The sequence below is a fragment of the Penicillium chrysogenum genome, assembly GCF_028827035.1.
Source record: "Penicillium chrysogenum strain IBT 35668 chromosome Unknown utg000001l_segment0_segment0, whole genome shotgun sequence".
NCBI lineage: Eukaryota > Fungi > Ascomycota > Eurotiomycetes > Eurotiales > Aspergillaceae > Penicillium > Penicillium chrysogenum.
Genome location: NW_026622749.1, coordinates 9,423,473 through 9,447,945, shown reverse-complemented (window position 1 = coordinate 9,447,945; position 24,473 = coordinate 9,423,473). Strand labels below are relative to the sequence as shown.

Sequence of the window (24,473 nt, the reverse complement as noted above, 5' to 3'; positions counted from 1 at the left end):
TTGCTCCCCGCTACCTCTGTTCCTTGTCGAAATGGTTGTCATTAACTTGTGTACCGAAAGAAATGAACATGACGATGGGTAAGAGTTTGGGAACCAAAGCGAAGTAACACTCATCTGGCTTCCAACAGGGGTTGACACAGGTCGTATACTAATGGGCCTCGCTTTCCGCGATATAATTCGGGATAAGGTCCCAGCTACTGGCGACTATCGTCATAGGCAAGCCACTAGGCAGCGAGATCGCGACCCTAATAGAGAATACCCTTCTGGATAAGTCAAGGGCTTCGTTGGCGGCGAATATCGTACTTACATATAATAAAAGCTGGACATCGGCTTTTCCGGAGATGTTCTGAATGACGCGTTCGTGTTAGCCATATTCCGTGATCATACGACAGGTACCCACCTGTATGCAACTACCAGCTTCAGGACACCAATGCGTGAGTCCCTGCGTATATTATGACTAACACAAGGGTCCTACAGCAAAGTAGGAAGTGAGCCATCGCGAGGAATAAGCGTTTCTCCGCAAAGTGCCACACGAGTCACATTTACCGTACGCCTAGTGCCACATTAGAGACTCCCAACTTAAATAGAGTAACACTTACAGCGGCTTCCCTTGCGGAGAATAAGCTTGCCATGAGATTGAGAAGTCGTAGCTCACGTCTGCCCAGTGCTCAGATGAAAGAGGCTTTACGTTGATAATCCTTTTTATTGAGGAAGCCGGCGATACTGCCGGTCGGCCAGGCTGAAAGCCTCCAAGCAATGACGAACCCTCGTAAGAATGACACATTGAGTGGATGACTTGTTCATAGTCTAGGAAGGTTAGCCATGGTGATTAATTTCTTTCGCTGAAGGTGTCTTGTTTGTTCAACGAGCCTTCTTTAGTGGTTAAATATCAAGCGAGGCCTTACCATGATAGCGATTCTTTGACACATTTCGCAATGGGAACGACTCATTATTGGGGATAGAAGCGAAGTTTAAGTCAAGGTTATGGCCTTGGGTTTCTGACTTGGAGGAATTTGGCCGCTGTGCTGGCACAGACTGTGCATTCAAGCTTCTAATGGTAGCTAAAGAGATCTGGCCATAGGAGTGCTCTGATGGTGGATGTTCTGGGAGGTTTCGAGCTAACGCTCCCTGGGGATGCGACCTTCGTTGGTGCTTAGCATTAGTGCTTTTGCGACAAAAATCACTGATCCAAAACCAGTAAGATGTTTCCTTACGATTCAGACCTTTGGCCGACCTACCTTATTCCGCACATAGGCTCCTCGCATATGAAAGATCGATCACTGGTGTGGATTCTCCGATGACGGGCCCGACTCGATGACTGCATGGAGCTCTTAGTATTTGGGCAAAACTTATTCAGGATCATTTCCTCACGTCTGCAAATGTTTTCTGGCAGCCCGTGTAGCCACAGGCGTGCGGCTTCTCACCTGTATGAGTGCGTATATGTACAGTCAAAGCACTACGTTGTATGAACTTCTTAATGCAAATTTTTTTCGGTACAATGATAGGGGCGTTCGTTAGTGTGTATTCTAGTATGGCGGGAGAGATCGCACTTGCGATCGAAACTCTGTTAGAGTTGGCAGGTTAATTTGGGAAAATTTGAGCGGACGTTGCCCTTCGAATAGCTCGATCGAAAGAACTGACCTTGTCGCAGTGACCCCAAGAACACTTGAATTTGCACTTGCTGGCAGGAGCCGTAGGAGGAATCATTGACTGATACGCCATAGTCCTTTTTTGGAAGCGGATATGACGGCCATCGATCAGTGTGAATAGCAAAGGAATAGCGAGCATCTAAGCTCGGAGCATAACATGGAAAGCAGGAAAAACCTGCTGGATCTGCTAGCTCTGCTCTCATTAAATGCTAGCCTTGAACGGAAGTAGGCAAGATCGACTCTTGATATGTTGCCCCGCTCGAGTGAGCTTCTAATTCCAACATTGGACGGTGCGTTGGGGCTGTTCGCTTAGGGACCGTACAATTTTCCCGTCTGGGTATCCTTTACCTGTTGATCATTGGCTCTTCCAGATCAGTGGCCGATCAGTGGAGGGCAGCATGCCAAGGATCCAGGCCAAGCGAGTTGCCTATTTTCCTCGATGAGACTTACGTCTACGATCGATTCGACTAAAGGGCTTAGATTAGCGCAATGCTCGCTGATGCATGCTCAAAATCAAAGAAGCTGCTTGCACGCTTCTAGCACAGGCTCGGTGCATCCGGCTGGGATCGTCATTTCGAGAGCCTCGACCCAACATCATCTTTCGCGCCTTCCACCGTCTTGGTACCGGAACTATCCGTCTTCATTTCGAACTTTAGTCTACTTACGCAGAGAGTCAGTTACGGACTAACAAATTTATGAAAATTCGGCTTGTCAGAAAGAGAGACCAAATGTCTCAAAATGACGATCATGGATGGTAAACTATCTCGGCTGATGATGTAAGTGGCTTGTAAGGTAACTAGCTAGTTAGTTAACCAGTCAGTCGACCAACCAGTCATACTAGTACCCGAAGAGTAGTGAGTAGCATGTCGTCCAAAGTACGATTTTAGTTAGCGGTTCAAACATATCAGTTTAGAGGACCAGAGCGCATGGTTTCATGAGTGTTTGGGCACCGTCGTACAGCAGTTTGCAAAGTCAGTTATACCTCCAGACTCAATTCCCGGAAGATAAGTCCGGTGCGCGCTAACCCATTGATGACCACCTCTCTGTAATCTCGGCAGGAAGTAGCGGTACTAAATAGAAAATATGGACTAAGGCAATTTTGCAGGACATACTGACTAAGAATAATATGCAATTTTATGTGAGGTCTCTGATTTCGATGTCCTGAGAGGTTCTCGGGTAAATACCCAGAAACCCCGCAAATTTCGTAAAGGTTTGGTTCTTAATCTAGTATATACTCCTTTCTGTCAAGAAATCCGATAATACTGTCTTTTTACCATGTAAACATGTGAATTTGTCACTATGCATTTTGCTTACTAATTGTCTCCGACCAGATTGTCAAGACCGGACCATTGTTGTTTCTAGTTAGAGAATTGTACCATTGTGAATTTTACCCGTACGTTCACCATACACCTGATTTCCATCACTTTCTAATACCTTATAGGTCAAATATCAATCAATTCGACGCCTCATAAATGCTGAGGATGTGCGGAAGTGGCGTTGCTCTTGGCGGCCCTACTTAACTGAGACTCAAGCGTTAAAACGTCTACAATGGGCTATAAAGTATCGCCACTTTATGCCTGAGGATTGGAGCCGTGTTTATTGGTCTGATGAGTTTTCTATTGAACGTGGGATTGGGGTTAAATAAACGCGGGTGGTCTTTTATACGCCCTCGAGATCAGCCACGAGAGAAGCAATGTCAAGGCTTACCCTATAAGGGTAAGCTGGTAAAGCAGATGTCTTGGGGAACTTTTTGTAGTGGCCTCCAGCGAACTAGCCTGATTCCACTATATAGTGACTCTCAGTCTGAAAGAGGAGGTATTAATCGTTTTGTTATTGAAGAATTATACCGTCGAATCCTACCTATACTAATCGTACACGAAGATGGCATTTTTCAGCATGATAATGCGCCTTCGCATACTACGATTATTGTTAAGGAGACATTAGATGAGATGCAGATTAAAGTTATGGATTGGCCACCTATATCTCCGGATTTGAACCCGGTTGAAAACCTTTGGACGCTATTAAAGCAGAAAATATATGAGCTACGGCCCGAGTTGATACATATGCGGGGCAACGATGAGACAAAGGAGCTACTAGTAGCCACGGCGCAGGAAGCATGGAATCTGCTAGATTGGAAGCATCTAGAGAATTTGTCTGCTACAATGCCGCACCGTGTGGAAGCTATCATTGAAAGCCAGGGCTGGTATACACCATACTAGCAGATAGAAGTTAAATGGAGTTTTAGACCGGCAGAATCTTATGTAATAGTGGTGGTGTGTGGGGTGTCCAAACTTATGGACCGTCACTGTACTCACCCGATAGAACACTCGCTTCCTTGCATGACCATTACCGTACGTCTTATATTCACCCAACCACAACGCGAAGTCTCTGATAAACTCTGTTGCCCCACAGGGTCGAACGTGAACGGCGGGGAACTAGGGCCGTGATCATGGCCCCTTAAACCAGCCAAGAAAGTGCGTGCCCTGCTTTAAATCTTGCTATGTTCCTTCCCACCATCAAACCCTCCTGGAGGCTTTCCCATTGTTAGCTGCCAGCATTCCTTTGATCATGGCCAACCAGACTATCGCTATTGTGCGTCGCAATCAGCCCCCAGCCCTACGTGTCCCCATCATTGACCTTCTGACCTGCCGTTCTCAGGATCACGATCTATACCGCGCCAATAGCGCATATGCCCCCGAAGATTGGGAGTCGTATGTCACTTGACATGACAACTGCCAAAATGATCTGACATTCAATATTCCCTAGGCAGACGACTTCGATCGGATCTTCGATCAATAGGGGGCTAGTGGAAAACGGCAGGCGGTAAGCTGAGAGTCAACAGTAAATATCGGCGGCGTTTAAACTAACCCTTGTTGAGGTACCAAACGCTCCGGCCGGAGGAGTACTTGTAAGTCAGAGTGCTGCGCAACATGAACACCTGACCTTATTTTCTTGACGGCAGTATCCCCTCCGATGACCAACAATTTGAAAGTTATCAAGCTGGGTATGACTGGGCGCCTAGCCTGAGCCGCAACTCTCCCTGATGACTGCTTCTAGGCATCTAGTTGCTCTTGCTACGCACCCGGACGAGATGAATCCGCTTTTTCTCTCGCCAATCGGCTACTCGCCCACGGTACGACACCCCACAGGTATCTATTAATCATGCGGTTTACCATAGGCGGTCCCGCTGAACAAACGCCCACAGCATATCTTGGACATTGGAACCGGCAACGGTACTTGGGCGATGTAAGTAAGGACCGGATTTCCACTATAAGGCATAGATAATCTTGCTGACCAGATTCAGCGATGTTGCTGACATATTCCCGTGCGGCAAGTACTCTTCTTCGTCATTTTGTGGCCTTACTACTAATACGTCACAGCCATTATTCGAGGGGTCGACCTTTTCCCGCCTCCTGTCACCTGGGTACCGCCAAATTGTGTTCTAGAGGTTGACAATGTACTACAGAAATGGACATGGAGTGAGAAATTCGATTTGATACATATGCGCCATATGACTGGATCTTTTAGCCCTCTGGAGTGGGAGCTTGTCTACAAACACTGTTATGAGTGGGTACCTTAATAGTGGAACGATATGCGTCTGTCTGCTATTTAACATGCTGACCTCGATAGCAACCTGAGAATTGGCGGGTGGATCGAACAAGTAGAAATGAGCTTCATTGTCCAGACCGATGACGGCAGTCTTCCGCCCGATAATGTCTTGTCCCACATAGGTCCAAACATAATCTGGTGCGGAACTCACGCTGGCCGACCGTGCGATACTGTCGATACCATCTCTAACAGCATCCGAAAAGCTGGATACATCAATGTGCATGAGAAAACTTACAAGTGGCCGATTGGCCCATGGCCCAAAGAAAAACAGCTAAAGGAGGTTGGCACCGTCAATTTCCAACACTGGATAACCGGCCTGGAGGGGTGGTGCATGTGGCTCTTCACCAAGTTCGGTGAGCCGCAGCCGTGGGCCAAAGAGGAAGTCCATGTGTATGTAGCGCAGCTACGCAAGGAGCTCAAAACCCCCATCACCATGTTTGGCACAGGGTGTAAGTTCCCAGCTAGTCGTCCTTGTTCGATTCTAGACGACGTCCTTCTTACTGATTGATGCCGCAGGCGAAGAGTTTGGGCACAAAAACCTGCCGCTGTGAAAGATGTTTAATCTGACGGATGCTGTGACCGAGACTACCATGGAGACAGCGCCAGTGCGAAAAGCAATCCCGGTCGTATGAGGATCCACCCTTTTCCAGTTTCTAAGTGAACCACTCCTCGCTGAAGAGGTTCTTAGCAACCTCACATGTATAATGCCATGTTTGTTATAGATAGGAACATAACTATGAACCCCTCTGAACGCACAGGTGGTTCCTTAAATACTAATGCGTAAGAATATAATATGATTGGACAGTCGCGCTAGCGACAGCTGAAATTGTAAGGTTGGCCTATACAACATTGAATTTATAGGAATTCTTCAGCTATTCAACATAGTGTATCTTGGTTAGAAAATGGAGACTTTTCAAGTCAATGGTAACTGACTTCCTCCCAGTCCCTTGACCTAGAATAAGCAGCTCGAGTTCCAATATAAGCAGAAGTCTACTGAGCCATTTTAGTATGTCTTTGTACTTAACAGGCCTAGGTGGCCAATTAGAGTGCGGTAAAAACTTCACTGCAAAGAGTGTTGACCGGACAACGAAGACACGGATTTCAGCGGATATCACGTTAGACAGCCACTCGTCCCCTTCCAACGTTTGCAGCCAAACAGACCACATACATAGTAAGGGCTGAGGAATTTATAAAGTCACGTCTCCACCGCTCGAGGATTCGCTTCACCACATGACTGCCGTACTGCGCAGATTTGGGGCAGTCCTTTCAATGCAACGAAGGAAGGCAGTTGCAGATAGTACGTACCTCATGCATTAGCTTTTACTTGTCTCCTAGGTTCCTTCTGACACGGCCTCCATTATGTTTCAACTATTGGTAGTCGATACATCATGTAGTTCGGGATGGCCAAGATGTGGCGGTGACAGGGGAGGCAGTGGCGGCTAAATATTTGTTAGTAAGGTTACCTCATCCTCGAACGTTGGAGACATACCCTTCAAGGCAGAAGTGAGGAACTTTACGTGAGATTTATCGTCAGAAGCAGCCTCCTGAATGTTGGCATAGAAGGGGACGTTCATGCCAGCCTTGACAAAATCTTCCTGGGTATAGTTCCTGAGACCATCAGCGTAGAAAGAGGGCCGAGGTGCTCAAGGGTGAGAGCATAGTTGAGGGCGTCAGCTAAGTAGAAGAGAAGAGTCAGGATTGGATCAATTGAGTCTTTGGAAGTGACATACCGTCACTGATGCCACGCTTCACAACAGCAGTAGCGTTGGCAAGACCAAGGGTAGTGCCGGCGAGGGCAATGTTAGCGACCTTCATTATAAGAAAAGGTTCTTGTGTCGTGAAATAGATCAAAGGATTGACTGTGAACAAGGATCAAATCTGTCTGTGAAGGACAGCCAATATATATCTGCAGGAGGCGCAGGCCCCGTATGCATGAGATCACATTCTGAGTCCTGAATATGAAATTCGAAGAAAAGACAGAGTCTTGCCAAAGCGTAGTAGCTGTTTTGTTCCTTATTAACGGTCGATGGTGCATATTTCAGATCGGGCAAAAGAAAGAGGACGGAAAGCTCGGATACAGCTGAAGACAATCACGAGGGAACAGACAAGAACAGAATTCCAAAGCTATAATGGCAGCGATCATTGTGGTGGAGCAAGCCGGGGTAGCTAACGACCTGTCCAAGGGTCGATATCGCCTGATGAAGAATATAGCCAGGCCATACATTAGGGTAGAGTAGACTAGCCATTTCTCAGGATTTTTAGCTGCAGGGGATACTCTCAGATGTAGGAAATCTAGTAGGAGAGATAAGAAGCCAAAGGAGAAACAGCGAAAAGCGAGAGCGAGGACAACTACAAAGACGAAGCTGCCTGCGATGAGACAGACCGAAGACGTGACCGGGAACGAGAACGAGTCCGAAACCGATCTAACGCCTGGAACGCGCCCGTAATCTGTACTTCATCCTCCCTGTTGATTTGAAATACTGTTCGTATTGAGCCTTAGATTAATTCGGCGCTAAGCGAAGTCTGTATCATGACGCGCCATTATCCTCAGCTCAGCGGGGCGGGAATCTATTTGCAAACAGCGCTACCTTGGCTTGCCGGGTTGCGGGGCCGCAGAAAGTGGTCTCACAATAAACCAGCTGGAGAAGCGAACCAGAACGTACCTCCTTCTCCGAACCTGCTTGCGCATATCGTCTGCTCATTGCTGAAGATTTAAGTTTCCCGGGGGCGATCACTTTTATACCCAACGGGTAATTGCTGTCGGTGAGGCTGGCTTAGTACGGAGATACCTCGATTTGGACGCGTTAATTCTTTAAGGTCATGGGACGGAACACACGAAAATGCGGATAAAGCGACCCAAGTCGCGTATGAAAATGGCTTCATTGGCCGAAAAAAACTATTGGCGCTGATTTCCAGATTTATGGAATAACATCTACGGGTCTGGATTTGAACTGGATTTGAAGAAGCTGGAACGACCTTTATACCTACGTATTATTTTGCTACGGGTTCTGCAGCCTACACGTATGAAAGCCACAGACAGCCTCTTTCACGCTGAAACTTCCGACCACTCCCAGTCTTTTGATTTTCCTACAAAAACAAAGTCGATGAACATATTGGTTATGCGTTAAAGACAGGTTCAGTCAGTTGATATCTATCTGCGTTCTCCATCAGCGCTACCTGCCCCATCAGACTTTATCTTATAAAGCTTTTTTCCACCGCACACAGGCCAAATACGCGAAAAGCAGCATACGATGTTAGAGCCTAGTAAAGGGCAGGGATGTACGCTTGTTGATGGCTCAACTCTCGGATTTTCACGGGACCCCCCTCCGACCATAGAGCGTGGCGCTTCTCTTACTGTATCCGTGGTAGTGATGTTCGGAGCGTCCAATAGATTCTCAAGAGCGCCGGCGCAAGCATTTGCTGTCAATGTGTCTCTTGTCGACGAATACGGTACAAGAACAAGCGGGGGACTGCAAGGAAGCTTGACCTCTAATATACAGTTTCCTTCCGACCAGCATGAGCATGGCCTTGCTGTGTTTAACGATCTTGCCATTTTCCAGACAGGGCGACGGCGACTCCGAGTTTTGCTGGGGGTCTTCACAGCTGCCGGAATGACCGTCGAGGCACGTGCCGATTCGCATATCTTCCATGTCAGTAAGTAAACATCAGGAACATAGACGACAATATTCGTATCACGGCACAGGGAATGAAACTAACGCGTACAAAAGCATCTTGAGAATTATGCGCGCGGTCGCCACTCATTATCGTGCGGCTTGTGTGTTTGTCAATTAGCTCTACTTCTTCGGTCTGTTGTTCGGCGTCAAAGCACCCATATCCCCATGATAGTATGTGTCTACAATAAACAAGAGGAGACAATATGAACTTGATGCATATATTGCAAGCCCAACCCCAATCCGATTACAGACCATTGCACATATTGTATTGATTGCGCATTCTTGGATATACTAATATAGCTATGCTCAATTAGTCACCCCGAGTAATCATGTCTTTTGCTCCCACCTGTTCGGTCAATACAATAATTCCTTCACTCTCTATCCCATGGGGGTGGGACAAGTTACCGTAACTTGAATTAGGGCTTTGAAGTTAACTATGGGAGAAAAAAAAGTGGGTCAACGCCCACATGAGTTAACTTTCAGACGCCCACTGGTTTTTGCTACAGGCCTAGGATGATACTAAGATTTTTCACGAGTTCTATTCCTAGTAGTGAATTTTATACGGTTTCAATTTCGAGCTAATATATGTCATGTTGACAGAGGTGTGCGCGATTGAAATCTGGGAATTATTTTGGTGATGGCTTAGGACTTGGCCTGCGACCGTAGCTTCGCAACTCCAACTTCAATATTGGGGTTAGCAATTTAATAAATATCACTTATAATATTACTTGTAGTAAGTTAAAATTTATATGAGGAGTATATAGAAGACATGGCTATCTAGTGGTGCAATTTTGGTAAGATCGAACCGCTTTCCGTATAAGCACTAATCTAATAACTTAGCAGATACACTATATACGAATATATATATCTCCCTTTATCCCCGACTTTTTCTATTCATATCAGAGTGTTATATTACAAGTCAGGTCTATAAGTAGAGCAAAGATGCAGAGTAAGAGAGTACTCAATTTAAAATACTAAAGATCGGAAGAAAGAGAAGCAAGATCTAGCGAGCTCCAGAGAAGCTAATCAAACCATGATCAGTGTAGAAAAAAAATGCAAACCCCGACCGGCAAAGAAAGCAAAATAATCAAAGACATATGATCGATATGCAATATGGTATCAGATCGTAATAGTGCATGTTCCAAGGACCATCAGAACGGCATAGCACAAATGACTAGTTCCCGCCGTATCCCATTCCCCCAGAATTATCAACGTGCTTCGGTAGGAATCATGGAAGTAGGGAACCGTCCGATAATAGTAGCAATATCGTTATGGTAGGGCACGCTAACGCCATCCCTAGAAATACGTGTCACACTCGACCGAAAAGCCCTGACTGCGCCGTGTACCAGAGGTGGGCACGGTCTTCCGTACCAATCAATTTGTGATGGGACAATGACATGGCTGCAAACCTTTCTGGGCTTCCATCTGCCTCAATCCCTTGGGGAATCGGCATACGGCTAAGGAGCCAGTTGCGGTAGGATACGCGACGGGTATTCTGGTAATAACGTGAAGAGATTAGAAGAGTCAATGAGGAGATAGAATGGAAAACTCACTGGCCCCTCCTTTTTAAGAAAGGCAAAGGGTTCTCTATGTTGTAGGAAATGACCTCGTGCTTGAGGGTAGTTGTATAATGAAAGAAATCTATGTATGACTGAGCAACCTTGTAATCTTTCGACAGATTTTGAACCAAGGGAGAAAGCCTCCGAGTAGTTGTCATTGTAAAATCTGTGCGGCAGGCAATACCGGGACAGGAGAGGGTTCACTTACGCTGAGCGGGGTCGCGAAAATATGGGTCGCGCATGTGCATACTTTGAGAGCTTTGCCAGCACTCTCTTTCGGAAACCAGCATTCTCAGTGATATATTTGACAGTTGACATGTGTGAAGCTAGAAATTATAGGAAGTTGAAGTCTGAAGACAATCTCGAAGACCTAGGCTGGAGTTGATAGGATAGCCTGTGATCCGGATGAGGCGAAAGCCTTATAGTTCGGCACTCCAGCGCTGGCGGGGAATATCGAGCCATCAAGGGCGCAAAGAATCAATAATGTTTGAAGATCAAGGGCGGATTAGTTGGGCTTTTGGAAGGGGCCAAGGCGATAGATTGGGAAGTATCAAGGATAAGATTGAGCCACAGGGGCAGCCACCAGCTGAGGTGAGCCACGGTGAGATCGAGAACGTGGCTCGTACGCTTACCACTAAATAGCAAGCGGTCTGTGGCTGTGGTCCTGCAAGGAAAACCATCCGCTAGTTCTCACAAGGCAACCCCATTGTCGATCTACGTTTTTGTTGAGCTGACTTGCAAACGGCACAACGCCATGAACCGGCCGCGTCACACGTCCGTGATACGATAGGATGAGGGGGAGTAGAACTGGGTTTGCCGGGAAGTGGGGCCGTTAAAAGCGTGTCCCATAATGAAGACCATAGCCCTAGAATAAGTGATTTCGGCGAGGCCATCCCAAATCAGCCTTACCATCTAATGTGATGGTTGGTAATGAAATATGTTAATCTTTGTGCTATGCACGGCCATGTCGATCCGACCAGCCTCTATAGCCTAAGTCCAGTCTTATCAGTTAGACACCGTGCAGATAGATAGGCAGTCCAATTATTACAACCATGATCTGCATCATGGTACGGGGTTTGGTTCCAAATCCCGATAGCGCTAGTTCAGAAACCACATCAGTTTTCTGGTTTTCTTTCGGAGCATGCGCGATTACATTTCCGTTATTTTGCCACAACTCGATTATGGTGGCAAAGAAGGCTGCTAAAAGTTTCATGCTAGTATGCGACACGAACCTTCATCGCCGATCTCCATTCTCGATATCCTACTGCAAAGTATTCCGCAACGTAAAGGATTGCATGACCTGGTTTGGGGAAATTGAATTAACATTGGAACCCACCGAGATAAACCGCCAGGTCCCATATGCGACTTCCTTTACTCTATTGCCAAATGTTGCTGGTCAGACGTCGGCTTGCTCTATTATACTACCAAGAATTTGCAGCGAGACAGGTTCTTTTTGCTTCGTTAGCCATGAAAGTTTCCACGAGGCAACTGTTTAGGGAATTTCTGTGCAGCACCTCTAATTCTTTATTTGGAACCTACTTGAGCATCGTGGTGTTTAGCTACAATTTTATTACATGAAGATCCGAAATGGCTCACGGCAACCTACCGAGAGAGCGGCAAGATAATAACAGGGAAATGGCCTGCAGATTAATCCATGGGTATAGTAGGTATTAGTGATGGTATAATCTAGAACTAGGTTTTGTTTTTTGTATACGCTAATATCTTACTCAACCAAGTATTAAGAAGCTAATTGTTAGTCCTATCAGCACTATATACCTTCCATCTACAGATCAGTACCTTTGTTAGCGTCATCAGGGTTCCGTTCCCCAAAAGTTCCTCGACAGTCCGTGCATTGATCATGCATAGGGAAATGCGGCTAACCGACCTAGTTGCCGTGTATATCTCTTCACGCACCACATGGATTTGACCAGCATTCATTAGTTGACAGCTCCAATTTGATCTTATCCATATGCGCATGTCATATGCTGTATATCACTGCGTGCTCATTCTCTTCCCGCGACATCATCCCTGGCTAGTGGAATTCTTCAAATATCTAATTCAGTGCCGCCCAGAACTTAAGCTGAGAAGGACAATTACCCCGAGTCACGGAAGGCGTGAGACCCACTTAATCTACGGAGGTAGAATCCCGTATTCAAAATTGCCAACTGATCATGCCAATTAAGAGGAGTCCGCTGTCGGGAGGCGAAGATACTAGTTGGAGTAAGTAGGCTGTATAGATGGAGCGGTCACCGTTAGAAGTAGAGGGGTGCAAATACTAATGGAACGCCGCTGTACTAGGTTAGACTAGGCGTTATAATTTACACTGCCTGTAATGAAGACGACATCCGGGGCAGGGCGTGGGCCTAGATGATAGTCATCAACTTTTGATAGCGAATCACGCAAACAGCACGACAGGACCTTAGAAAAGTGAGCCCTAGTTCTGATTTCCAAACTATACTCATTAATGAACCATGACTGTATGCCTGGTCAGTTTGCGTCGAATGCGGTAGGGTATAACTTGATACGATATGATACAATTGGCTATGATTGGATTAGAAGTTAGTATACGGCGTAATTCGTAATGTGACGGTTTCATTTTCCCTTTAGCTGTCATAATTTCTCTTTGGTGGCTCTGAGTTGTTAACTAAAAACAAATACTCACTACGATACCATGTGCGCCGCTATTTTTCCGTTCCTCGGGATTTATTAGAGGGTCCCCCTTTTCTGCTTTACCTTCCACATCTTCTTACACTTATTATTGCCTATACGCTTACGTCCCTTCCGCCCTCTTTCATCGTTCGTTATCTCGATCTAGTTCGAAGAGTCCTGGAGACCCAGCCCACATAGCTATTTGGCCAGAATAATGACTCCTAGCAGTAGGCACGATTTTAACTGCTCGTGGGATCGATGTGGGAAGGTAAGTGGGCTTTTCGCTTTTTAGTTTCAATCGCGGCTCCCTAACTAGGTAGTCTTTCAAACGCAAGTCGGATCTCTGCCGCCATTATCGCATACACACCAATGAGCGGCCTTATCATTGCACGATCACAGACTGTAACAAGAGCTTTATTCAACGAAGTGCCTTGACCATACATTTGAGGACCCACTCTGGTGAAAAACCCCATGCCTGTGGCCACGAAGAATGTCAGAAGGCATTTTCAGATGTGAATAACCTTTAAATTTGAAATCGGCACAATTCCTAATCTCTTTTCAGTCGTCGAGTCTGGCCCGCCACCGTCGAATCCACACTGGCAATCGGCCTTATACATGCCGTGAGCCCACATGTGGACGAAGGTAAGCAACGAGGAACTGGAAGGTCGGGAAATCTTCTCATTGTCTGTTGAAAACTGTAGCTTCTGCCGCAAGACCACCCTCACAAAACACCAACACCTCTCTCACCCTCCGGAAAGTCTGACCCGGTCGTCAGAAGACGCGACATCGGTGCCGATACCAAATGGGCAGTACATGCTTGCCCAGCAACCATCATATCCACAATCGGCGCCACCAAGCCATGAGTTTTACTCGCCACAAAGTGTCCAGATGCGCTCCGTACCAGTCCACGAAACAACGCCTGCGACCTTGCCTCAGAATGTACCGGTGCCGGTGGCCTCTCCCGTACACACGTCACACGCGCAACACTCACGACACCATCCCCATCCCTATCCCCTCAGCCAGCCACAACAGCAACACGAACATCAACAGCAACAGCGACAACAATGCATGCAAATGATGCAGCAACATTACGGCCAGGTATCATACGTGGACTATATTCCAGCGGCATATGGCCAAGCGACATTCCAAGCCCAGCGGATAGCCCTTGATCAGCCTATTGTGGTTTCATACCATCAAGATTATGCGTACAAATTCTCAGACTCTCCGCCTTGAATCAATCAAAGGGAATAACTTGGACCTTCTGCGAGTGGGCTAAGAGATTTCACACAGCGTCACAACTCCCTACTTCACTCCGTCCGATTTCCTGCCCGGGATCAAAATCGTACCTTCGCGTGTTTTCTTGGATTTTATATCCACTCTTTTCCTCTGCTCTATCCTAGCTCGTCGGGCATGCCCCTTATGGATAACTCCTTACCATATTCCATGTTACTCTCCAGAGCACCAGTACCTATAGCATGACCAGCATGGCCCATGTCATGGCTCACCTCCGCACATTTTAATGGTGTACTGACCAGCTCTATGCGAAAATATGAACAACGAGAGCACATCACGCCATTTCCAATTCTTGCGAAAATGTCCTCTATCGCTCCGATAGGTCTTTTAGAGATTCAGGGCGACTGGAATGGTCGAATTCCAGCCATGGCTACGTAGGTAGGTTAGAGTTCCAATTACATAACATCTAACAAGAAGGGCAAGGCTTGCAATGATTCCTGCTGTAGGTGGACTCCAGCTGATAGCGCCAGCGGGGGAAGTTCAATTCAGGAGCTGGCATTCCCCGAGCGACTGGAAAGCACGCCACAATAGTTGACACTCTAGAGAACCATGTAAAGGCTCGAAGCCAAGGAGCATCTATCTGTAGTCGCCCCCTTTGACGCTTAGGAAAGAAAAGAAAGAAGGGGGAAAAAGCGCTTGGACAACTTGCTGAAACTGGTCCGAGCCTCGTGGGGCAATTCATGGGGGTAGATTTGCAGCAAAAGCTGTATATGTTCCGAAGCATTCAGAGAGTGCGTCTTTACACAGCCGTACCGTATCACTTCCCTGCTTTCGATGCCCGGTAGATATATGGCCGCTTGCCCGTGCGAATTGCCCGCGATCTTGGGAGAAGGCGGGGGGGGGTGGTGCCGTTCAGCCAGTTATTGGTGGCTACTTCTACGGTCCCACGATCCGCAAATTAAAATTTCGAGTGCTCCCTTTACTCTACGAACATGTTGCCATCTCGAAAAGGTAGCGCCGTTTGCAAATCAAGGTTCAGCCCCACCGAAAAACATGATTTTAATTGGAAAGGAAAGAACGGGGGCAAATCCCGATATCCTCGATAGGGGAACCCGGAGACTGACCCGGGGTTATTATGATTTCTGGAGACTGTTTCTGAGGCATCACTTGCTGCAACCGTTACATAGACTTCAGTGGGCTCCCAAGGTTGTGTGATCTTGCTCATCTTGTAGCATATGTATATTGGTTGTATTATTGTGGAGTTCTGTGCGTCATGCCCCAGTATCATAAAATACAGGTCTAACCCTCTAACCCTAATGCCTGAGTATTGCGTACAAGGGTGACAGGACATTAGCTTCAGTACAGGGCATCCATTATTGAACTACATAGTGGCAGATTAATGGATTGAACACGGCGAGGAAACCCAGTCAACAATCTTGTTCGGACACGCAATATAATTAGGATGTGGAGTCTGGTTAAAGATCGACAACTGCTATTCCAGGACTTTTGATATAACTCGCTTCGATTTTTCATCTTTTTTATAGGCCAGGACACAACAACCGTAGTCCATTAATATTACACTAAACCCTGAACGGTGTTGATGTTCGGATTTACATGTCACTCGTTGTCATTATCCGGATTGGTCAGAAGCACGTGCGGACAAATGCATTGGATGGACTTTAGGTATGTCCTGGCGTGGCTTGAAATTATATTCCCAGGGTCCTGGGTCCGGGAATTAATCCTACTATAAGTAGGCCGAAACGGGGTAACATGTCTGACACGTCCAAATAGAATAACCAAATGACTGGTTTGTTGTTAGATTGGTCGGAAAGCGCGCAATATGGGCACAGAGGCTTAGTTCGCAAACAACAAAGTTGAGGCGATCGGTTTCTCGAGCCACCTCTCCCTGCCTCCGATGTCTCGGTAATGGCACTAGAATAACCACCGTAGCCCCCCACCCTCCGCCCCCACCCCCGGCGACCCCCATCCTGCGGAGCCGCTAATACCGAATCAGGGTTTACCTCCGGACGGAATATGGTTACTCGGGACGTGATAGCAAAAGTGCCTAACTACTTTGTCCACTAGTTAGTTAAGACGCATCCTATGTCTTAGATACTAGACTAGTATTGGGGAAAAGAAAGGCTGTACGAGGGGAGTTTTATCAGGACAGTTGATCTTGACCTTGCTGCACAGCGTAATTTCTTGCATAGAGTATACCAGAGCAACTTCTATCAACGGATCATTGTGCATCACGGACTAAACGCGATGAACAGCGGAAGCCTACCAATTTACTTACCTGCAGCTGCTGCCGGCAGCGGGGAAGCCCTAAGTGTATACAGGACTATCGAATGCGAAAACGGTTTACCCCAAGACTATGTTACTGGCTTGTAACCAATAATAACTTAGGCTGATTTGCCTTGGCCGTAGGTGTGGTAGGTCTATAAGTGGTTAATAACTTAATGCTTGTCCTAATAGAGACGGGACTTTGTTTCGGATTCTGGCCGAGAAACAAAGTGTGTATCGAACGGGTAAACTGTTTTCGAATTTTGCACTGACTTGTAAATAGACTTTGGTTGCCCATCTTCATTCGAGCACCCGCGCCAAATAAGCCACAACTGAACATTACTGCCAAAGCCCGTCGATATCTAAACCATGGATTCCTCAAACTCGTATGATGAAGAGTCTATCACGCCGCTGACTTTACCGGGGCCGTTGGTGGACTGCCACCGCCAAGAGACAATTCTGCTTAGCGCTGAAAAAATAAGGGTATTTTCGGTGCCGGGCGTGTACATTGCGGCAGGATTTCCGGAAGGTGAGCGATACAAACAATAGTTTGATTATGGGCTTGAATTAACGCTTTCTCAGATGCCGTCGTTATCGTGAAGGAACTCGAGGAAAATAAATATATCATCTCGCCGAATTCGCCCGCCCTACTTTCCGAATGTCAAGCTTTGTACAACACTAGAGACCTTGACTTTTCAGTTGCCCAAGTGTATGTGGCTATGATGAAAATGTCCAGGAAACATACGCTTGAAGGCCCAATAGGAGATTGGCTCCGCTTCATGATGAGGAAGTGCCTCTGTAGCACCGAATTGAATCGGTGTGATGGAGATCCATTTATTCGGGTCGCGCTTGCACTACAACGAAGGGTTAAGATAAGATTGCACAAGAACAAAATCTACGATTTTAGCAGATACGATATCTCGACCAGTGAGGTTGTCTTGGAGACCTTTCTTCCTCGACATGCTCCTCCCGAAACTTCATGCGCAGCTGAACTTTGGTTCGTTGTGTTTTCTCTATCTCATTACTCTTACTCGGTGTCAAAAGAGGCGTCTATTTTTGAGCTTTCCTGCTCCTTTAGTTACGTTTGAAGTTAGGTATAGTGTAGTCGAATCAGGCGAAGATGATCGGTATCGAATCCTATGTCTTCTTTTTCTTCTCCATTACATATGTTTAGTTAACCAGCCGTTGTGTTGAACTATTTACCGCGTCGGTCAGAAGCTGTACACCTAACTACCGAAGTGTAAGGCCCAGGCCGGATTTCGTATTGGCAAATCTAGCAAGGTCGTCCGAAATGTACAAACTGTGGTAAGCACGATATATAGATAGAAAGCAAAAAGCCTCGGCAAACCTCGACAGTAAAGGTCCTCCTGTGAAATTGAAATGAGCCCTAATTAGCGTTAGGGATTTTTTAGAGGACGTAGAGATACCCCACAAAGGTTCCACAGCCGGACGGCGGCTCCTCGTGGGGTTGTTAAAGACATAAACTCATGCTCAAAGTGAATACGTTCGAGCAGCGGCATACCAAATATCGTCCACAGCGCGTCGAGTTTGGCAGGTACATGGTTGATGCTCGAAGAACAGACAGTGTAGATGATATAGAGGATCCGTCGATGCCCCTGCAATAGTTGCTTACGCCGCTAATCGCGATATTAGTGGACGGTATCAGTGGATAAAGGATACACGAGGTCACTTTAAGGTTCGACGGAAACATGCGTACTTAGGAAGCAAATGTACCTACCATTCTCAGGAGACAAACAGTTCTGTCACGATCTCGATGCAACGTCGTTTATGTCCAATCGGTTTATTCCCGCTGGCTCGGATACGTTTACCACCCTTAAGGTGAGGGATGGGGCCAGGTGGGATTGTACCAGACGGTGATTCTTCGCGGGCTATCTCATCGGGTTGGCTGTTCCTTGGGTTGAGACGTCGCCCTCTCGATTCGTAGCTGAGATGACTAATCCTAATATACTACATTCCTACGTCTTTCTTACATAAGGCCCCTTTCAGATAAGATAGTATTAGGACATCATGCATTGACACGGAAGCTAGTAGCTATCCGTATACCACACCTTACCTACCTGTTAGAAGGCTCCGGCTTTGACCTGATGGATAAGAAAAGTCCCGAAGTGATTCCATATCTCCCGTCCTTCGGGTAGTTTGCGTCACCCCCAGTCTTGTTAGAAGTCAATATCGATGTGCTCCAGAAACAATATTGGCTTTTTGCCAGCAAAGTAGTTTTCTAGGGCCCGAGCAATTATATCATTTTGTTCGGAAAAAAATACCACCATTATATACTGGGACAGTTAGCGCAGGGGGTTTACATAGGTAAGAGATTTGAGTTTCAATTTACATATTTTAATACCGGTTTCGGATAGCTGCAGCAAAGTTTGCACGGTTTGTTCCACAACGACCACACGAACATATCAACATCGGTCAAAGTGCCATTTCCGCTCACACACCCTGTTCCCTTAATTGTGGAGAAATGGCCGGACGAGCCGTTCGACTATCCTATTTACTTTGTTCCATGATATTTCCTGGCTCAATTTTCTTCCACCGCTTGCACTATGATAAGCTCCGAACAATCTGTATGTAACTCAGTTCATAGTGACGTAATATCCCACACACAAAGTTCCGGCCTGCTCTTGAACCAGGCACGAAGTCAGCAACTTGGCATTGATCCACTTACCATAGCTGGTCATACTCTCCTGACGTTGGTCTGAGATTGACATTCATGAAGTCGTGAGCTTTTCAATACTGGTCCCAGATTCAAACGTCACGGTGACTTCAAAACCTTGTTCATGAAACAGGCCCTGCTTGGCGTTGCATTTATAATACGCAGTGTATCTACCCCAGAATGGCTCCTTCTGACCACCAATTATCATCATTACATATCACTACATATCACTACATATCACTACATATCACTACATATCACTACATATCACTACATATCACTACATATCACTACATATCACTACATATCACTACATATCACTACATATCACTACGTCTCACTACGTCTCACAATGTCCGACAACCCCAACCCTGGTAATTTCTCCAACCGACCTCACGAAGAAGTCGAGAATATTGCTCGAAAGGGCGGGCAGTCTAGCCACCAGAGCGGATTTGCTTCTATGGATTCTGACAAGCAGGTTAGTGACAGCATCGTTTTGTGATAATATAGTGGACTCAAAAAAGCTAATCTTTATAATAGAAGGACATTGCCTCGAAAGGCGGGCATGCTTCAAGTGGAAGTTTCGAGCCCGGAGACCCGAGAGCTAAAGAAGCAGGTCGGAAAGGAGGTCAATCATCCGGGAAGCCGGAAGAGTAGGGTGCCTATATCGCCATGGTATGGTGATATTCGTCACCGCAACTGGCAAACTGCTAGCCATTTTTGATGGGAAAGGACGGCGAGCGAAGGAATCTGAAGGTGTCATTTTAATCATGTAATACATTCGTTCACAACTTCGAGATCCCTATTTAATAATAACCTCCGCTTGAATGGTAAAATTGGCTTTCGTCCACTACGTTTTATAGAAGCCTACGCATAGCCCGATCTTTATATGACAAAAACCTACCATATTTAGAATGTTTTACCCAAAAGCAAAGGTCTTCTAAGGAAGATGCTATAATCAATGGCCTCTAGTTCCGTTTCGGTCCCCTAGTACAATCTTTAGTTTTCAGCAAACGACCCAACTCAAGCTTGGGAAAATAGAATATGCCCATTGACGTATATACATAGGGCCCCATAGTGGAATATCTACGCCTCATTACTAGGCGGCGATACGCTTATGGCATCATGATTATATCATAAGGGAACAAAATCAAACTTTAACTCCATGTAAGCTGACCTAAATATTGTTTTACGTATCCAAAGACCATAAATATCTATAGAATACAGTAGGACACACCATCGCAACTTTCACTACCGCGATTGTAAGATGCCAGGCTGTTTTCGTGATACGGATGAGCAAGGCAATTCGGGTCAATATCCCGTACAAATTAGAAGGCAAACCTAATACACAATAATTACAAATCTGTTAAGCTTGGGAGAGATTATTTTCGTCTGGCCCCTCATTGTACTTGTCCGAGGTCCCAGGCTTTGCATCACGGAGACGGTCTCCCTTTAGAATATTTGACTTATCTATCGCCTCGTTTTCGTCCTCCTCTAGACCGTGTTAGTGGTCTGCCTAGTTACTGTAGAACTGGCAACGCTAAGAAGAATGGACATACCAAGCTGCTGATCAGAATTGGAATAAGGAGGTTGCATTGGATCTTCAAGTCGCTGGCTGTCTCTTTGAACAGGGATTTGATCTCTCAAGCTTGACTTGGTCTCTTTGGCATAAGAGGTATCCGTGAAGTTCCCGGTTACGGGCGAAGAATCGTTCTTTCTCTCTTGGTCATCTTCTGCAATTCTTTCGGCGCGGTTGGACATCCTGTTATCTGGGTGAAATGTGTTCAATGTTTCTTTACAATATCCCCGAACGAAGGAAGAAGCGTCCAGTATTTATTATACCGGTTGTTCAGTCCAGTGATTATAGTCAAAGCTTGCACAACTGTGCTGACGCATAGATACGTACCTCGAAGCCTGCGGGAATCATACGTCGTTATGATCAGTTCTTCAATATTTTGCCTCACTAAGGAGGATGCCATTCGAAGTCACCATCGACTCCAAGGTCTTGGCGGTTGCAACAAAATTGTACTATTTTAATGTTCTTAGAGGTATGGTTACCACATTCCTTTTTGCATCTTCTAAAACATCGGGGTTGCTCAGCGTGCTATAAAAGATAGCCTTAGGCCTTAGGCCTTAGATATGCCTACAAGATTTTAAACGCGCGGTGTGTAGTTCTTAAAGCCTCTTGCCCTCGTATCTCGTTGCTTATCTTCTACTGACATGTTGATCTAGGTGTGGGGCCCCCTTAAACGAACTAATAATGAGGGACTAGGTTGAAAAAGGTCTACTTATGACCGCTAACTGGTAGGCTTAAATGTGTGACAATCATTAGCAGGTCGTCACATACCATTTTCCTTTCCTACTCCCCAGCAGGACGCGTTAATGCGTAGCCAGTCGGATTTTCAGACGGTAGCCACCATGACGCTAGGAGTGGAAGAACACGTCCTTCCAACGCACCTCGGCCTCCTACACACAGCGCAGAACATCATTCCGGACTCCACACCCTGCCTCGGGATTATGCCATTAGGAGCGCTCCATCGCAAGCACAGGAACGACGAACGAAGTTGGGTCATACGCTCGCTTCCCATTGACAGAGGCCTTGAAGACTATGAACCTGGAAAAACTAGACGAATTGGAGACGGTCGACCCAAGGTAATTCTTACTGTGAATCTTTCTCAGGGAACGAGGACGAGATGCGGATAGCGGTCGTTGTATAGTGAAGAACCGGCATACGTCAAATTGAAACCAACTGCAGGCTGTTCCACGACAAAGTCAGCCATTTATTGCGATCCTAGTTATATTGCTTTTAAGTGTTCACGCACTTACTCTTCTTCTAATATCCTAGTCAATATCATACGTTTTGCAAGCTTAAGTTCACTGCCGACGATTCTAATCCTCAGCTTTTATACGGATATTTGGACCATTCTAAGGCTAGCTCTTTATTAAATCATAGCCACAGTTATACTATCTCAGGACACCGCCCCAACAAATCTAGATCAACGCTCACTCGAAACCGGTGCTGATCAACATCGATGTCTCATTTTCTACTTAACACGCATGGAGTATATACTGAGTAAAGTGACCAATTCAAAGTTCGCTCTTAACCAGATATACTAGATGAAGAGTTAAAGCAAATCATCTTTAGCACCCACTTCTCTTACTTGGAAGTGTTCTTGTTTACCAATATGATTTTGATGCTGGGGGTGAATAGTTGTATTCCAACTCTGTTCGTTTACCATAACGTCTGAGATACCGTGGCCCTAAGTAACTGAGCACTAGCTTGTTGGGAAATGACGACATAAGACGCTTAGACCTATTACGCACAAGTTTGTTGCAGCGGGTGAACTACTCCTGGTGGGGATCATGGACCGCCACTAGTCACAGTAAGGTTCTAAGGAGATATCCGCCAATAACTTGAGGTTGCCAGTGAGAGAACGTTTCTGTGAGCCAACAATTATTTAATTTCATCGACCACAGGGTTGTTGCTATGTCTAGGCTCAATATAGAAACAAAGAACCTGCTCATGCAGGCAACAAGAACAGTTAGGGATAAGCCTATCGCATTGTGCATTGCTCTCTCGGCAAATCTTGCACGATGTAGTGCTTAGTCGAGGAGTAAACTGATCAGATCCTGAAGATTGAAACCCTGGCGACATGTTCGCGTTGATCGCTTGCCCATTCTCGTGACCAGATTGGATGTGTATTGCACTGCCAAACCATTCCTTCACGGAAACAAAGACCGGTGTGAGGAGCCTGCGGGGATGATCAGCGCTGGAACCGAGCCTCGTAAAGCAGGCTAGCCATGACGTGAACTTGCATTTTTTCCGAGCCAATACACACAAGTTGCTCTTTTTCCAGCACGGTTGAGTGTGATGCGATACAGAAGACATTCAAATCAAGTAAACGTAATTCATGTACATTGCAATACACCGTTAGACTCTATCACCCAACTGTCTTGTGTACGATGTCGTATGGAAAATCGTAGGGCGACGTGGATTATTTAATCCAATACAGCATCTTCAGATCATCTTAAAGGTCTTGTGGAGTAGTAGTGATCGGCATCATATTAGACCTGCTTCGAGCAACAATATCCGGCTTTGTTTTACCGCAAGCGGTATCGTGCGGTGACGGGCTGCCAGCTACCCCTTCCCACCAATGATAGCGGTTGCTTTGGTACGGGTCGACGCTGGACGAAAAGGTTGGGTAGGGAGGGAAAGGCAGACATTCTACCAAACGCAACCTGCTCTCGACCGAATCTATAGCAGGGCTCCGTCCATGTCGTCACCGTAGCGACTTACCGGCCACTACTCAATAATATGATGCAACCCAGCTTTGTATTGATCACGTAATCCAACAAACCAACCCTTCCATCCCTAACTTGTACCTCAAAGTCTAAAAGATAGGAAAATAATCGCGCGCGACAGAGCAACAAACCTTCCACGACGAGTATCGACCCTTTCACATATGCTCCAGTCATTTCAGATACCTGGCTTCCCGTGCCGAATTTTACCGACTGTGATCAGGCACAAAAGGATGGGTTAGGCTGTGATTATCGGGTCGTATGCTAGCCAAAGTTCCTATCCCTGTGGACTCATCGAAATGGGTGGTCGGCTCGCAGACAAACAATCGGCATCTGCCAACAAGGTACCGACAATTCGTCCAAGTGTCAGTATATCACGCTCTTCTTCATATCATCCGTCAACCGACAGGAGCAACGCAAACTTGGAGCCGAACGACAAAATCAAAAATAATGAGCAGAACCTCGATTATGACCGTCAGGTTAAGACAGCCTCGACTGAGCTTTTCAACGATGTTCGAGTGGAATCAACTTCCCAAAGAGGCAGGCTTCTTTTGAACATACTCATGGAAACGGAACAAAATATGAGGAAGCAACGAAGGGAAAGACTTCATATGGATGAAAGCCACAGAAACGATGGCTCAACCATCACGGTGGGCAAGCCGTCACCTCTGTTCAGTCAGAATCTATCCTAACGACGCTCCAGGCTGATCGATCTGATCCACAGTCCCACAGTTGTGCACACTGAGGCCACATTGACCTTTTCGCTTCGATTCTATTTCATGGCCAATGGACTATATATTACGGATGTTCTCGGTCCTCGGCTGCTAGCGGACATTGGGTTAAT

The 24,473-nt window shown here is 46.3% G+C and overlaps 6 protein-coding genes across 6 annotated transcripts; 4 read left to right on the top strand and 2 right to left on the bottom strand.

The window, feature by feature from the left end:
* Positions 1–4,217: 4,217 nt before the first annotated feature.
* N7489_003648 (uncharacterized protein) lies at positions 4,218–5,809 on the top strand (the record flags this gene model as incomplete). The annotated part of the gene is made up of 10 exons (XM_056709403.1): positions 4,218–4,360; positions 4,416–4,472; positions 4,528–4,557; positions 4,612–4,653; positions 4,707–4,782; positions 4,828–4,895; positions 4,954–4,979; positions 5,030–5,216; positions 5,280–5,707; positions 5,775–5,809. 10 exons carry the CDS (start codon positions 4,218–4,220, stop codon positions 5,807–5,809), a joined length of 1,092 nt encoding a protein of 363 aa, XP_056573705.1.
* Positions 5,810–6,644: 835 nt separating this feature from the next.
* N7489_003647 (uncharacterized protein) lies at positions 6,645–7,073 on the bottom strand (the record flags this gene model as incomplete). Its single annotated transcript, XM_056709402.1, has 3 exons — positions 6,645–6,697; positions 6,748–6,900; positions 6,989–7,073. The coding sequence occupies 3 exons, from the start codon at positions 7,071–7,073 to the stop codon at positions 6,645–6,647; spliced, it is 291 nt and encodes a 96-aa protein (XP_056573704.1).
* Positions 7,074–13,354: 6,281 nt separating this feature from the next.
* N7489_003646 (C2H2-type zinc finger protein) lies at positions 13,355–14,373 on the top strand (the record flags this gene model as incomplete). The annotated part of the gene is made up of 4 exons (XM_056709401.1): positions 13,355–13,408; positions 13,461–13,652; positions 13,703–13,782; positions 13,842–14,373. 4 exons carry the CDS (start codon positions 13,355–13,357, stop codon positions 14,371–14,373), a joined length of 858 nt encoding a protein of 285 aa, XP_056573703.1.
* A 5,309-nt stretch (positions 14,374–19,682) lies between these two features.
* On the top strand, positions 19,683–19,987 carry N7489_003645 (con-10 family general stress protein; the record flags this gene model as incomplete). Its single annotated transcript, XM_056709400.1, has 2 exons — positions 19,683–19,808; positions 19,871–19,987. 2 exons carry the CDS (start codon positions 19,683–19,685, stop codon positions 19,985–19,987), a joined length of 243 nt encoding a protein of 80 aa, XP_056573702.1.
* Positions 19,988–20,696: 709 nt separating this feature from the next.
* On the bottom strand, positions 20,697–21,091 carry N7489_003644 (uncharacterized protein; the record flags this gene model as incomplete). The annotated part of the gene is made up of 2 exons (XM_056709399.1): positions 20,697–20,824; positions 20,890–21,091. The coding sequence occupies 2 exons, from the start codon at positions 21,089–21,091 to the stop codon at positions 20,697–20,699; spliced, it is 330 nt and encodes a 109-aa protein (XP_056573701.1).
* A 2,837-nt stretch (positions 21,092–23,928) lies between these two features.
* On the top strand, positions 23,929–24,321 carry N7489_003643 (uncharacterized protein; the record flags this gene model as incomplete). Its single annotated transcript, XM_056709398.1, has 1 exon — positions 23,929–24,321. One exon carries the CDS (start codon positions 23,929–23,931, stop codon positions 24,319–24,321), a length of 393 nt encoding a protein of 130 aa, XP_056573700.1.
* Between the last annotated feature and the right edge of the window lie 152 nt (positions 24,322–24,473).